The sequence below is a fragment of the Antedon mediterranea genome, chromosome 5 (assembly GCF_964355755.1).
Source record: "Antedon mediterranea chromosome 5, ecAntMedi1.1, whole genome shotgun sequence".
In the NCBI taxonomy this organism is placed as follows: Eukaryota; Metazoa; Echinodermata; class Crinoidea; order Comatulida; family Antedonidae; genus Antedon; species Antedon mediterranea.
In genome coordinates this window covers 27305113-27320679 of record NC_092674.1, presented here as the reverse complement: position 1 = coordinate 27320679, position 15567 = coordinate 27305113, and the positions used below count along the sequence as shown (strand labels likewise).

At 32.8% G+C, this 15567-nt stretch overlaps 3 protein-coding genes across 4 annotated transcripts; 2 read left to right on the top strand and 1 right to left on the bottom strand.

Annotated features, from left to right (window-relative positions):
• The first annotated feature begins 26 nt into the window (after positions 1-26).
• Positions 27-5634, top strand: LOC140050174 (transcription factor IIIA-like). Its single transcript, XM_072095244.1, has 11 exons — positions 27-175; positions 543-643; positions 775-862; positions 2068-2156; positions 2410-2483; positions 2676-2762; positions 3357-3403; positions 3538-3621; positions 4345-4500; positions 4814-5225; positions 5333-5634. Exons 1-11 carry the CDS (start codon positions 89-91, stop codon positions 5524-5526), a joined length of 1419 nt encoding a protein of 472 aa, XP_071951345.1. The 5' UTR covers positions 27-88; the 3' UTR covers positions 5527-5634.
• LOC140050176 (translation initiation factor IF-3, mitochondrial-like) lies at positions 5634-7628 on the bottom strand. Its single transcript, XM_072095250.1, has 3 exons — positions 7559-7628; positions 6288-7007; positions 5634-6081 (listed from the first exon to the last, which is right to left on the bottom strand). The coding sequence occupies exons 2-3, from the start codon at positions 6978-6980 to the stop codon at positions 5926-5928; spliced, it is 849 nt and encodes a 282-aa protein (XP_071951351.1). The 5' UTR covers positions 6981-7007; positions 7559-7628; the 3' UTR covers positions 5634-5925.
• A 4-nt stretch (positions 7629-7632) lies between these two features.
• Positions 7633-15567, top strand: LOC140050172 (uncharacterized). Of its 2 annotated transcripts, none has more exons than XM_072095242.1 (16): positions 7633-7689; positions 8221-8266; positions 9233-9335; positions 9760-9890; positions 10161-10210; positions 10451-10558; positions 10797-10924; positions 11102-11144; positions 11638-11755; positions 12119-12279; positions 12443-12538; positions 12860-12961; positions 13107-13344; positions 13519-13647; positions 13820-13936; positions 14027-15567. In XM_072095242.1, the coding sequence occupies exons 1-16, from the start codon at positions 7656-7658 to the stop codon at positions 14094-14096; spliced, it is 1674 nt and encodes a 557-aa protein (XP_071951343.1). In that variant the 5' UTR covers positions 7633-7655; the 3' UTR covers positions 14097-15567. The 2 variants fall into 2 exon arrangements, with proteins under 2 accessions (XP_071951343.1, XP_071951344.1); XM_072095243.1 differs by having other exon boundaries at positions 7640-7689; positions 9236-9335.

Genomic DNA, 15567 nt, shown 5'->3' with positions numbered 1-15567 from the left:
TCTCTTCAGTAAAAACAAGTTATGCTTGGTCGCACACGCACGTGGCGTTGTAAATCAAAGAATCGATACTAAACAATTGTGTTAAATTATGCCTTTCTGTAATTTTGATGACTGTTATGCAAATTTTGACAAATTATCGAAGTTAAAAGAACATGAATTGAAACATACAGGAGAGGTATGTAATTTATAAAAGCTTAAAATCCTATCTAAATTCTAGGCTCCACATCTCACCTTCAAAACTCCACCCATTGTCAGTTGACACACGATGGAAATGCTTAGTGTGTCGGTTACTTCGAAGTTTGAGTCAGTTCGTCCTAACAAAATACAAGGGAAATTAAACCTCTAGATAAACAGGATGCGTGTACATCATAAATAAACAATAAACAGTTTACACTTTAAATTTAAAAAAAATAATATAAAGAAACTAACATTAATAACAACCAACACAATTATTTATAATTTATAAATAAAAAAAGTAAACCAAAACATGTTTGCATTTTTTGTATATATTATATGGTATTTTAATATTATATTAATTACAGAGACCATTTGTCTGCACAATCGACGGATGTGAAAAATCATTTTGCAGAAAAGCTCATCTAACTCGACACATAAAATCACATTCTGGAACAAAAGATTATTTGTAAGTTTGGAGTCTCGGGGCAGGGAATACTGAAGTTTATTTAACAAAAATACTAGTTAACGATATGTTCTCATTGCATTGACATTGTTTTTCATGGCTAACTTTTTCATGTATGTGTGTTTTGTCGGCAGATGTCAAAAAGAAGGATGTGATCATCGATTTGTGAGTGCTGAAACTCTTAAGAAACATATGAAAAGGTTTCATGAACAGTCTCTGAAAGTAAGTTTGTACTTAATACTGTATGTAATAAAGTAAGTTTGTACTTAATATGTAATAAAGTAAATTTGTACTTAAAGACCCCTTCCCTGCAATTTTGGACGTTTTTTGGAAAATAATACATATATATCACTTTAAAAACATTAAACCATGTCATTTCTTGTCTTAAATGTACGTTTTATGGTAAATTATGATAAAAAGTGAGAAACAATGCACTACCTAAGTAGCTCGCGGCGATCGACCTCTCGTGGACGGTCTTAGGCCTAGCCTAGCTAGGCTTAGTTTTGTAGGCCTAGCTGGTAAACATCGGTAACGTACGAACATCGTACGCGAGCTATATACCTAGCCTGACGTTGTATAGTTGCTGCATTAATTGTCTTTCTATTTTTGCCAGACTCCGTTGATACAAATTGGGGAAAACCCGGTATTTTCGCTGAAAAGTTAGGAGTCTTTCATTTGTTTTGGCCTCACGATCGATCGAAAAGTTGGCGAATTACAGGTGAAAAACAAAAATATCAATCCGCGCGCAATGCATTTTGGGATTTATAGCGGGCCGCTATAATTATTAGAATCGACTTATTTTTCACATTTTTAACTGTTTAAAGACGAAAAAAGTTATCGCAATAGGACCATATAGTATTATTTTTACATTAAATATAGTTTGTGATCTTAAATTATATCTAAAAAACGTAGGGAATGGGGCTTTAATATGTAATAAAGTAAGTTTGTACTTAATATGTAATAAAGTAAGTTTAGACTTAATATGTAATAAAGTAAGTTTGTTACTTAATATGTAATAAAGTAAGTTTGTACTTAATATGTAATAAAGTAAGTTTGTTATTTAATATGTAAGTTTGTTAATATGTTATTAAGTAAGTTTGTTACTTAATATGTTACAGTTTAGTTTAGTACTTATTATGTTATAAAGTAAGTTACTTATGTTATTAAGTAAATTAGTACATGTGATTGCAAATATATTAATATTTATTATGTAAATCTATAATTATATTGATACTCTTTTTATAGTTAGTATAAGGTTTAAGCTTTGTTTTGTCAATGTTCTTGTCTCATATTGCTATATGTATTACATTCTTTAAAGTGGCAGGCTCCTTGCTGTAGAGTGTGAATTGAAATAGAAAAAATTATAATTACGTAGAAAGGGTTCAAATAAAATATTATATTAATAATTACAATTCTTATCGTTCCAGTGTGATTTTGAAGGCTGTAATAAGACATTTAGGAAACGGCAACAACTAAAAGTGCATCAAGTCACTCATACAGGGATCAATCCATATCGGTAAAGTAGCATACCACCGTCCTAAAGCTCTATCTACACTATCAAACTTTATGTGACAATGTGATGTCCCCATATATATACGGACATGATGATGTCATATCACTACCATATTTGGATATATCACTACCATATTTGGGCACATTAGACTTGTTATTTGTTAAACTAGTTTGATAGTGTAGACAGAGCATTACACATTGTCCAGTTGATTTCTAGCGCATTTTTTTTATATCTAACCTTTTGTTTTGTATTATAGATGCACTGTTGAGGGCTGTGAGGTGCGTTTTGCTCTACCAAGCCGATTGAAGAGGCACATGAAGAAACATGATGGTACGTTTTAAAGAAAATGTTATTAAATCATTATACATTTTAATATAGTTTTAATGCTTTTTTATAGTAATTATTTTAATACTAATATTTTGTTAATGTATGTACAGTATATATTTATATTTATTTATCAATATATATTTATTTTATTAAATTTATTGAAAATTACAAATTGGTATTGTTTTTTTTTTATAGGACGAAATTGTCCTAAAGATGGTTGTAGTGAAATATTCACATCCTGGTCCTTGCTAAGAAAGCATCTGAGCACAGACCATGTTGAAGGTGAGAGCTTGTCAAAATCAAAAGCTGTCGTTCCCAGCAGTCATTTATAAATAACTTTTCACTTGACACAGTTTGTCCCTACAATATTTTATGTCTCGACTCTGTCTTAAATAACAATTAGTGGTGTTAATGATGGAAAAATATGATAATAATAAAACTAAAATATTATAAAGTAAAGAGCAGTTTTTCTATTTGTCCCTATTTTATTTATTTATTTTATTTTATTCATTTCGGCAATAAACATAAAATAATAATTACAAAAAAAACATAGAAATATATATATGAAATACAAGACACGAGGCCGAGGAAAGACAAAAGCATTAAACAAAACGCTGTCACCGGTAAGGTGTGTCTCTCCAACACATAAATAACAAATAACAAGAATATATACTAATATAGTAGACATATCATTTCATTTAAAAAGTTAAAAAGTTTCTCTCCGACATTTAAAATATAGCTTTAGAGATAATTTAAAATTAATAAATGAACCATTAACAAAAATATCACGAATCTCATTGGGTATGGAATTCCAAGTTCTAGTGAATCTATGCCTATGCTGCTCCTGCATAATAAAGATTTTTTTTTTTTTTTCAGTATTAAAATGCAGCATGTGTGAAAAAACATTTAAGAAAAAGCATAAAGTAAGATAAATTTACTTTTATTATTTTTGTTTGTAAACATTTTAATATGAAACTACTGTATAGCACCATAGAGATCACTATATTAATATCTCTATAATAGCACACATATTTTAACATAGCCTTGTTTGTTATAGCTCCGCTTACATGAACGTGTTCACACTGAGAGGGTTGACGTGTTTCAATGTCCAAGAGATGGCTGTGGTAGAACGTACACAAGGGTATTATTAACACTTTGTTCACACACAAAAATAGAAAGATATAGATAACTTTTAAGATGTATTGTCCCCAAAATCATGAAAAATAAAGATTTTTAAAATCGGACTTTGAATAGGCCATTTTGCAGTTTTAATGAAAAAAAAAGGGGGGAAAAAAATTATTTCACCTATAAAAAGACAAAATAAACAGTTAAATTACCCAAAAACTCATTGTCTTCCAGACAATTTGACCATTTTTTGCTTTAAATTACATTTTTCTCAGGTAAATCAATTTTTTTCAGACCCAATTTTTTGTGAGTGTGAATAACTATTATTTGACATTAAAATAACATATTCAACAAAAAAATAAAAAAAAATATTTTGTTAGGGGGACAATATATCTTTAATGTCAGGTTTGCAAAACACCATGTTTCCAAAAGGAAATTGAGAATGTCTTCTGAAGAATGCTAGGAAACGAGTAGAATATAATGTAGCACAGTCTAAAGCTCTGTCCACACTGTCAAACTTTATGTGACAAAAAATGTGTGAAGTGCCCATATACAGTATGGACATGATTATGTCATATCACTACCATATTTGAGCATATCACTACCATATTTTGGCACATCACACTTTTTTTATGAAACTTAGTGTATTGATAGTGTAGACAGATCTTATGTCATCACACGACGACAATAGTGTGAACAGTCCTTTATAACTTTTGATGGATTGATTTTGTTTCCATAGTTGATATATTTACAAATGCACATCGATAACTACCATGAGGGCGCTAGACCATTTGCTTGCAGTCATGAGAACTGTACTAAAACGTTTGCCCATAAAGTGTCATTGGAAAAACACCAAATTGTACATAGGCCAGGATATGTAAAACCACAACCAAAGGTCAGTATATAAAACTAGCAGGTTCAAATCTTAATCATAGTACTGTAATATAACTATTTGTATAAAGCTCTATCTACACTATCAAACTTTGTGACAACAAAAATGTGATGTGGCCATATATGGATATGATTGTCATATCACTACCATATTTGGTCATATCACTAACTTGTGTGATGTGCCCAAATAATATTTATATCATATTTGGGCACATCACACAAGTTTTGTCAAACTAGTTTGATGGTGCAGATAGAGCTTTAGACCACTTTACAGAAAAGTAGTTTCAGTAATAACATAATGTTGTCATTAATTTCAGCCGAGGAAACAACGATCAACTGCATCCAAAATAAGTGGTGTCGTAAGTTATATTCATAAGCATAAAACCGTCAATTGTACTACATCGGTCGCTCCTGAAGATACAATGCAGGTCAAAGGTCACTGTACAAATGGCCAGGAAGAAGGTCACGGTACAAATAGCCAGGTAGAAGAAGGTCACTGTACAAATAGCCAGGTAGAAGAAGGTCACTGTACAAATAGCCAGGTAGAAGAAGGTCACTGTACAAATAGCCAGGTAGAAGAAGGTCACTGTACAAATAGCCAGGTAGAAGAAGGTCACTGTGCAGATAGCCAGGTAGAAGATGATCACTGTGCAGATAGCCAGGTAGAAGAAGGTCACTGTGCAGATAGCCAGGTAGAAGAAGGTCACTGTACAAATAGCCAGATAGAAGGTAACTGATTATTTAGTTTTCATAAATAAATTCTCAAATGAACACAGTACTGTAATTGTTTATTTTGAATGTTTAAATATTGATCACCTAAATTGATTTTAATTTAGATGTTCCTGATGCAATGGACATTGATGATACCAAACAGATTGTTACGAATGTCGAGATGAAATCTGGGAATGAATCAAATCAGATAAATGAACGGACGACTGAAAACGTAACCACAGATGACAATTTTTTTACAGAAGAGCCTGTACAAAGTTCCTTAGCATTACATATTTTGGAAAGTATCCAATGCCAATAGTATTTATGTTATTTTAAGTTATATACATTTTAAAAATATCCAACATTTGAATAATGTATAAAATATGAAATAATTACTGTATAAACAAGAATGTTCAATAAAAAATAATCTATGCATGTTGTACTTGACTTAAATTTATTATTATGTCTCATAATGAATAGGAAAACATACAGAGTGTACACATTATAACTACGGTAGAGTGTACACATTATAACTACGGTAGAGTGTACACATTATAACTACTGTAGTGTGTCCAGTCCTTGCAATTGTATGCATTGACCAGGTTACGTTGGACCTTTAAATAAACTCTAGCCACAATTTCCACTGTCAAACCTCGGACAGATACTGTACTAAACTTGAATAGTAACTATTTTATTACAAATTAAATTGCATTTCATGTTAGGTTTCGTTTTCCTTCTTTTGCTTAAGCTTTTCTTTAGCAGACATGTGTCGCAACGTTACTCGTATGCTGTCTCCGTTTCGTCCACATTTCTTTGGTGGTCCGTTAATAGTAATTTCGTTTAATCCACGTAAAATGTCATTGATGATTTTCATCTGAAAATAAATAAAGAGATGTTATTAAACGATGACTAAACAAGTAAACGGCGTGAATAACCAGTTAAATGGCACAAGTAATCTAGTAAACGGTGTGACTAACCAAGTAAATGGGACAACTAACCAAGTCAACGACATGACTAATCAAGTAAACGGCATGACTAACTAGTTAAACGGTATGAGTAACCAAGTAAAACTGAAATTACCTTGTCATCTTCTGTAGTCGGTGTCTTTGCAGACCGTTTGTGCATCACTGTCACTCGGACATGATATTGATGTTCAGCGTTCTCCATCCAATTCTTGATCTGCTTCTTCTTAGTCTCCAGGTCGTGTTGTCCAATGTTCTCCGATATCGTCATTTCCTTAGTCTCTGTTGGTTTCTTCTCTTTTTCCTGGACTTCTTTCGCTTTCATTCTCTCCTGGTGGAGTTCACGTCCGGACATCAATTTATACAAAGGATTTGGTTTTGATCTACTGTTAATTAATACCAGTTTTAAGTTGGATTGTTCTTTAAGTTTCATGGCTTCCTTTCGAGTAATTCCAACATGTGTTTGATCATCGGAAATCATTAAATCTAAGATGTCGTGCGGAATAAATTTTCCAACGCTCTCAAAAACCTTTACACCAGTATTCTTGTTATCCCTCCTTTTAGAGCCTCTCTCCTCTGGCAAGGGGGCACTGGTATCACTGTCCAAATCAAGTGGTATTTTGCTACAAAATAACCTTTTCTTTGGTTCGTAAGTTGGACACCAATGGAAGAGTGTAGTTTTTACATATTTATTGTGCGGGTCTTTTGATAAAAGATATTGCCAGGAAGGTTTTGTATATTTTGACAGACATTTACTAAAACCAAGTCTTTTAGAACAGAACATTCGAATCGTGCATGTCACAGCGGCCATCCTAACTCCTCTCTTTGAATGACCTGCCTGTGGAAGAAGAATGAAGAATATATTTTCAGTTTGAAATCCAGAGAAAAAATGTTAAAGATACATTTTAAAAATTATATGTAGAAAAAGAAACTTTTGCAGAAAAAAATTTTAACTATAAATTTTAAAAGTTATATGTAGAAAAAGAAACTTTTGCCGAAGAAACGCGAATAATGATTTTGATAGGTTAGGTCATAATATTAAAAATCGCGATTAAAAATATATATGTGATCTAGTATTATTAGGATATTTCCGGCCAGTTTGACTACCTTGCAGCAATCATGTAATTTTATAGCTACAGTAGTCCTATACTACTAGTACTATAGAGCCTAGCTAGCTAGCAGGTAGGTACTGTATTTACTATTGTACCACCACCACCAGCCAGGCAGGGGTTCTGCACTCATTCATCAACAATTCAGGCTCACAGGTCAGCATATCATCTTTCTCACAAACTACGTTTTTATCACCATTTAATCTATAAAATTATTATCATGTCCGGCAGCTAGTTTAATATCTCGTGTAGGTAGAAGTAAGAGCGAATTACTACCTACCTCAGCCCACTGTCTTTTTCTACAAAACCATCAACACAAAACACATGCAAAATCAACTTTTTTTTCTCCCTCAACTTTGACCCCAAACAAAACAAATATGGCTGACGACGAGGACTCGTGGTTATACGGAGGTAATTCATTTCATTTATTAAAGATGTAGCATTCATTTATACGTTATAATTTATTTTGCAACGTAAAGAATACATTTTAGGGTATATTTAATGTTTAAGTTACAATATAATATTCTGAAGTAATAACTTAAAAATCATCAAAATTTGTTAGGCCTATCTTTTTTGTTGCGTCTGTTTGTTGCTTTTTGCAAACCACGCACGGTCTGTTGTAGTCACGTTTTTTTCAGAGAAATAGGAAGTGATCATGTAGGCCTACATACTTTGAAATAAACAAATCTTTAAAAATACGGGTTCAAATAGAATAATGAAGTAGATAGTAGATAATGTTTTGCATAATGTATATTATTTTGCAACATAATAAAAAATGAAATAAATTAAGTGAATTTATTTTGAAAATCTTCTTCTCCGTCCAACAAGGACCAAACAGTATTTGTTTCCACTGATCATGGTTGGCATAAGATTTTGCAGATTGGGTTTATTAATTTTAGTTTAAGTTAATTACTAATAATTATAATATCAATTTCTTGGTAGATGGTGAAGAAAAAAGCGAAGAGGAGGCTGTTAAAGTTAATGATGAGTAAGTATACATTAATAAATATTACTTTGTCAATTTATTTGGATTTGCAATCAATGCATGTAAATGCCTCCTGCGCCCCAAGTTTTTTTAGTTGTTTGAAAAAGATATATGAATAATGCTTTTTCAATTGTATGATGCCCAAATGTTACGATTTGACACACCCTTTTTAAAATGACTGACAGACGTTTTAAAGAAAAATGACGCCCCATGACTGTCCTTTTTTTCTGCTCCTTAAAAGACGACTCAATTGCTAATGATCAAAAGCTCCCTAACCTGGGCAGTGGTAAAGTGTTCATTGTTCATTAAGATGACGTACCATTTAGGTTTTTTTATGCACCTCTATGTCATTAACTATTTTTAAATGATGCACCTCTCCCAAGGGTTTTATAGTGCGTCATATAATTGCATGCATTACAGTGCTTTTATGTTAAAATTTTGTCACTTTTTAGAGATGATGAAACAACCCAAGGAAACAGGTTTGATAAAATAAAATTGTATAATTCTGATATTAAATGCAATTACTGTACTGTTATACTAATATACACACACTGTCATATTTTCAGCCACTCACCAGACACCAGACTAGATCATGTGTTCTACTTATTTTATTATGTTTCACCAGCTTAACCGAAACTACACATTTGCCATTCCTTTACGTAATACAGTACTAATTTTATAACTAACAACCCTGGTAAATGTGTGATCATGTGAACCGACCTACTTTTCCCTCCAAGCAACATTGCAATCTCAATTTTTTCTTTTTAAAATGTTCTGTTTCATAAAAAAAACATGATATATTGTAAAGAAAATGTTAAAATAACTTTGTCAAATTCTATGTCTCCTGTAAATGTACTTTATTGTTGTGTTGCACAATGTAATATTATTTTATGAAAAACGCATTAAAAACAATCATTCATGTAACATGAAGTCTCTAACAAACTCTTTCTTTCTTTTTTTTCTTTACAGTAGTCTGTCAGCAAATGCTAAAGCATTTGTGAGTCAAATATCAAGGACATCAATACCTGAAGTTACAACGGCAGAGCCTGAAAGAAAACCTAGTTTATCAGCAGTAAGTACTTAAACTTGTGCACCTTTATCACAATTAACGTTTAAAACACCAATGTGTACTCTTAATAGGTGTGTCTCCTTAATAGGCGTGTCTTCTGAATAGGCGTGTCTTCTTAATAGAGGTGTCTTCTTAATAGAGGTGTTTCCTTAATTGAGGTATCCCTAAATATGTGTTTAGATTATAGTGGAGGGAAATTTATTTCTAGTTCCTCTATTAGGGGTATTTCCGTAATAGGAGTGACCGCTAGGATTGTCTCCTTATAGGTGTGTCCTTTTAATAGGGGTGTCTCCTTAATATGGTTGTCTTCTTAATAGAGGTGTCTAGTTACAGAGGTGTCTCTAAATATGTAGTAGATTATAATAGTGGAGTTTAAAGTATCTAAACTCAGCTAGCACACATCTCACTATGCTTTTTCTTCTTGTAGGAACCTGTTGAGCCTGCTGTACCTGGTGAGGAAGATGATGGAGCCTACGAGGATAGTGATGATGATAGTGATGACGATGACGTACAGGTTACCATAGGAGATATCAAATCAGGAGTACCTGCTTCATATCAGTAAGTTTCCAATTTTTCTGTGTAGGACTTGATTGCTGATTAAGCTTCCATTCTATAATTGTTAAATAATAAATTAATAATGAGTAGAGTGTGGAAAGTGACAATTGTGTACAAGAAAGATATTTATTTATTAACCATTGGCAAATGGCACCATAGGCCAATGGCCCAAAACAGAAGTGAGAGCCTCTTGATATAATAATGTTCAATAACAATAATTTTAATTAAACAAGTAAAATCCTGAATTGTCTTTGAATTTATTTTTAAACCCAGGTATGGCCAAGGTGTAAATATACGAAACTCTTACAAGGGTGCAGCTACAGGTATGTGAAAATACAAGGTTTTCGAAAATGTACAATGTTTTAGCATTACTATAAACTACAGCAGACTTCTATTCAGGGCACTGAACGTTGTTGAGCGACTATTTATGAGAATGATGTGTCTTTGAATTTTGCACTTTTCATACAAAATTAAAAACTAAGTTAAACATTGAAAATCATGCATAAAAAATATGCAAAATATATGAATTATTTTAATGTTTTCTCGCATAATTGTAATTGTAGTTAAACAAGTGAAAGGTGTTGACTTAGAAGCTGAAGGAACTATTAATGACACTGCAGTATATTCATTTGATATTGATTCATTAGAAGAAAAGCCTTGGAGAAAACCAGGTAAGGTCAAAGGTTGACAAGGGATGGGGACTTTGAGGTAATGTTAAAGGTTGACAAGGGATGGGGACTTTAAAATAAGGTTGGTAAGGGATGGGGATCGACTTGGTGTATTCATTTTAACAAGACTTTAGATGAGGTAATAAAACATTTATTTTGTTCACATTGTATACCATATCGAGAATATTCAAAAAATTGAGCATTCTCCTAAGTTGGTACTGTTTTATTATTTGCCTGCCAGGTGCGGATATCACTGATTATTTTAACTATGGTTTTAATGAAGACACTTGGAATATATATCGAGAAAAACAAAAAAGAATACGTGCAGATCCAGCTTACGCATCAAAAATAGATAACACTCATAATTATGTAAGTAATACATAGGTCAGGGGTCAAATATTGTTAAATTAGATAACTCGCATAACTATTTAAGTAATACATAGGTCAGGGGTAAAAAATATAATAACTCAATACAATATGTACTGTAAGTATTAAATCGCAAAAATGTGTACAATGATATTAAATGTTATTTTATTTATTTTAAAGGTATCAACACAACAGAGGTCTAAGGAAATTCATAATATATCATGTAAGTTTAGCGATTGGCTGTCAACAATTTATAGGTGTAGATTTCTTAATTTGTCAGATATTTTGACGTAATTTGTACTTGATGATACTAGACCGATTGTGAAAAAGTTTGCAAGTAATTCTTCTCGAACCCACAACCACCACTAGGTGTTTATACCGCTATACCACCAAGCTACCAATTTGTACTTAGTACCAAGTACAAATTATGTCAGAGTAGGGCAAACATCTGACCAATAAATTACTTAGCTCCCTGACACAAAACCTATTCACTACAAGCTATGTTTTCATTTAGGCTCTTCCTCTTTATTTAAGTTATTAGTAAATTTAAATAAATGAAACAAAAGCTACTCCCAATAGTTAAATACTTGTAGATTTCTTGTTGTGTACTTTAGTGTTTAATGTGCTTCAAAAAATATGATATAATATTTAATTAATAACTGTACACATCATCAAATATTTAAAACTGTTTTGATTTGTATTTTTTAACTATTTAGCAATAAAATCACATTCATCTTTAAATAAACCGTATGATAAAGAGCCTTCATCGATACAGACAGTAGGGACAATCACGACAGTGTCCAGCCGTCGTCGTCATAAGGACAGTTCAGACTTGTAAGTTACAATTTAAAATGTTCAGTACATATATTAATATTGTATTTATGATTTATTGTTAGTTAAGCTCTGTCTACACTATCAAACTAGTTTGACAAAAAAGTGTGATGTGCCCAAATATGGTTAATGCCCAAATATAGTAGTGATATGACATCATGTCCATATATGGGCACATCAAATTTGTTTGTCACATAAAGTTTGATAGTGTAGATATAACTTTAAGCTTGGTTCTCATTTTGACGCAAAGCAAGTGAGTTGACCAATCACAAGCAACGATTCTGATGATCCATCGTGTCGTGATTGGTCGGATTACTTGCTGTAGGCTTACTCTTTAATTGTCCTTGAAATTATTGCCTCTTTCAGTACTGAAGAAAATTATTCTCCGCAAGAAGATCACCCTCCACCAATGCAAATGCCTCCCCCTGGATATGGTGGACCACCTCCTCCACACTCTATGCCACCAACCTCAGGACCGCCTATAATGAGACCTGGACCTCCGCCAATGCCTGGACCCCCAAGGCCAGGTATGTACTCGTGTATAAATTGTTTTCATTTAATGATTTGTAAAAAGTGTTTTCAGTTAATGATTGTCTAAATATATTTTTCATTTTAATTATAAGCAGAGAAACTGTCAGTGATGGTTTTATAAATGTTCTTTATTTATTTAATGGTTTTTTCCTGTTTTAGGTCCGCCGCCTCCAATGATGCATGGGCCTCCACCAGGCATGTCTGGACCACCTCCAATGGCATATCCACCACCAGATAACAGGCCTCCCCATGGAAGTATGTTCCATCTATTCTATTCTACTAATACAATACAAATACAATAATTATATTTACTGTGTTTCAAGAAAATGATGAAATGAGGTCTCAGGAAACTAGAAAGTTTGTATTATTGAGACCCCAGATTACTTTAAAAATAATAATTTTTAAAAATTGGTTTTCAAAATAACAAATTTAAGTAAGTTTAATAGTAAACTAATGATGAGGGGAAGACCAAAAAATAGACAAGCTAATTATTTACAAACTCAGTTCTTTTATTGTTAATAATTTATTGAACATTTCTTCAGGTATAATAAATCATATTTCTGTTTCTTTACACAGTGCCACCACCCATTTCTGGACCACCACCAATGGGTATGGGACCGCCACCTCCACGACCCATGGGTGGACCACCACCAAGATATCAGGACCCTTATTTCAGAGGTAAGTAGTTATATATTTGTTGTCAAATTGTCAGTGATACCAAGAAGTAAGCACACTAATATAAAAATAAATGTACATATATGTATGTATAGATTTTGTGTTAAAAAATATAAATAAAACGGTTATCTTTTTAATGTTTGTGTAGATCCAGGTTACGCTCCACCGCCTAGGTTTAGTGGACCTCCACCACCGCATCCAGGCCCACCCCCAAATGGATGGAATGGACCACCACCTCCCGGTGGGCCACCACCTCCAATTGTACACAGTGGACCACCACCAACACATCCAGGTCCTGGTCCACCACCACCTCATGGTACCTATCCTCCCTACTCCAAACCGCCACCTTCTGGTCATAGGTATTCAGAGGAAAGTGATATTAGCAGGTAAGGGTAAACCAGTTTTACCTCTATTTTACTTACAACAATGTATGTAAAATAGACGTTTGACGACGAAATTATGTTTGATCATATTTGTAGCTAAAATGTTCAGTAATTAGATTTGAACTAAACACGCAATCACAAAATTTATTAACTTTTTTTTTCTTTTTAACTAAACAGTGGCAGTGACTTGGAAGAGGGAAGCAACAGGAAACCTAGAGAAGGAGAAAGATCCAGAGATAGAGAGCATGACAGAGAAAGAGTAAGAGATCGTGATAGATCTGAACGTGGTGATAGAGATCGAGAAAGGTAAACCAAAGTATGGGGTGCCATTTGTGCCATACTTTCACTGAAATATAATGGCAGCTTCAAGGGCACTTATTTTGCACTACCGAAAGCTATACTTATATATACTAATATCTAATTGCAAGTTATTAACAATACAACACACAATATTACTGATCATTCTGTTGAATTCCAGGAGCGATCGAGAATCTCGACGGCGATCTGAAAGAAGCCATGATAGAGAAAAAGATAGAGAGAGAAGGCATAGGGATCGGGACCGTGAAAGAGAAGAAAGACATCGTTCATCTAGAAGGTAAACACACTATCAGAAATCACAATCAATTTTTCAAGATTCTCTTTTTTTTCTAGAAATTAATATTTTGAATAATTATTTTTTATCTAGTTCACGAAGGCATGATGATGAGAGAGAGCGTAGTTCCAAAAGGCGGCGTGAGGACGTTAAAGAGGCCTAAGTCATGAGATTTACAGATTTGAAAGCAGTGGTATTAATTAAAAAATGAAATATGAAATAGAAATCTGGAGTCAATGTCCAAATATTAACCAAAAAAAATTGATCATGAATGTTGTGCTATTTTTAACAGACTACATCATATCGTATATCAAAAAGTGCAAAAAATTTGATCCGATGAGCAGTGGGAGCATTAGGAATCTTTCAATTTTCAATGACCTTAAAGTGGTGTTGTCTTGACCTAGAAACAACCAAGCCGAGGAATTGACTAAGACACCCGGTCCAAATGTCCCCTGCATAGCTGCGCACAATGTATTAACATGATATACGTCAGAATGGACAAAGTTCATCAAGTAATGACAAAAAATCCTAAGTCTAGTTGTTTATGACAATTGTTTCCGAAGTGTTAAAAACACATAAGGAATAAAGATGTAAAAAATTGTGCCTGTTCATAAATAATGGGAGGTACCATATTTGTTAAACCATGGACCTATAAAATTGGTCCATGGTTAAACAGTTGTGAACATTTTTTGTTATCTACTTTGTTCTTAAATGAAGGTAATACACTACTGTAGTTTTTTTCTTTTCATGAAATTTGGGATAAATTTGATCAATTTTATTAATTCCATCATTATCCTCTTAAAAGCTGTATTTAATGATTTTAATCTTCAATAATTACTGACACTTAATTTTTCTTTGTTAAAAAATTCTCCTTCGTAATTGTCAGTTTTAGTTTTGAGCTAATGAAAAGTGTAAATTTTCTAAACTTTGATATTACAGTGGAATTTCATTTATGTTGTGTTGTTCTTGGTATTATAGCAAGGTCTCAACTTCATAAAAAAAAATTCAGTAGTTTTTTCATGTTTCGTCATTTTGTGTCTGCTTATACAGGGAATAATTTTGCCAGTGTAGCATAGCAAAAAGCTATACAAAACAACCTTATTGCTACACATTTGTACAATTGTGTAGCAAAAAATACAATACAAAACTATGTTTCTCGAATCAAAAATCAGTTTGATTAGCAATATTGCTGAACAGAATTTCGAAATGAAATTTTTCCCTGTCATAGGTTTCTTCAGACTTTTACATTTGTGTAATTGATTTGAGCATCATGAAAGCACCACCACGCTGTGATTAGACGTTTATACAGTTTTCGTCGTGTGGTGGTTGGTGATTTGCCCATAGGTTGTTTTTCTTGGGAGTTTCCCATAATTTTAGGCCAAATCAGTATTTTGTATGTATTTCCATAATAGTATTTATCTCGCTTTCCATACATTTGTAATTGGAAATGGGTGTGGTAATCCTTAAACTAGTTTGACAGAAAAAAGTGTGATGTGATCACATTTTTTTGTCACAAAAAGTTTGATAGTGTAGACAGAACCTAAGTCCTTGAGAAACCCGATGTAATAATCTGAACTGAAATATCAGTAGTATGAAGTAAATGAGTATGCCACGATGTGTTAGTAAATGCATCT

Excerpts from the sequence above, each read along its gene's own strand:
- LOC140050174 (XM_072095244.1), top strand. The coding sequence starts at position 89 with ATGCCTTTCTGTAATTTTGATGACTGTTATGCAAATTTTGACAAATTA. Across the intron at positions 2,157-2,409 it reads ACAGGGATCAATCCATATCG|ATGCACTGTTGAGGGCTGTG; the intron begins GTAAAGTAGCAT and ends TTTGTATTATAG. Across the intron at positions 5,226-5,332 it reads TACAAATAGCCAGATAGAAG|ATGTTCCTGATGCAATGGAC; the intron begins GTAACTGATTAT and ends ATTTTAATTTAG.
- LOC140050172 (XM_072095242.1), top strand. The coding sequence starts at position 7,656 with ATGGCTGACGACGAGGACTCGTGGTTATACGGAG. Across the intron at positions 11,756-12,118 it reads CATAAGGACAGTTCAGACTT|TACTGAAGAAAATTATTCTC; the intron begins GTAAGTTACAAT and ends TGCCTCTTTCAG. Across the intron at positions 13,345-13,518 it reads GAGGAAAGTGATATTAGCAG|TGGCAGTGACTTGGAAGAGG; the intron begins GTAAGGGTAAAC and ends TTAACTAAACAG.
- LOC140050176 (XM_072095250.1), bottom strand. The coding sequence starts at position 6,980 with ATGGCCGCTGTGACATGCACGATTCGAATGTTCTGTTCTAAAAGACTT. Across the intron at positions 6,082-6,287 it reads CGACTACAGAAGATGACAAG|ATGAAAATCATCAATGACAT; the intron begins GTAATTTCAGTT and ends ATTTATTTTCAG.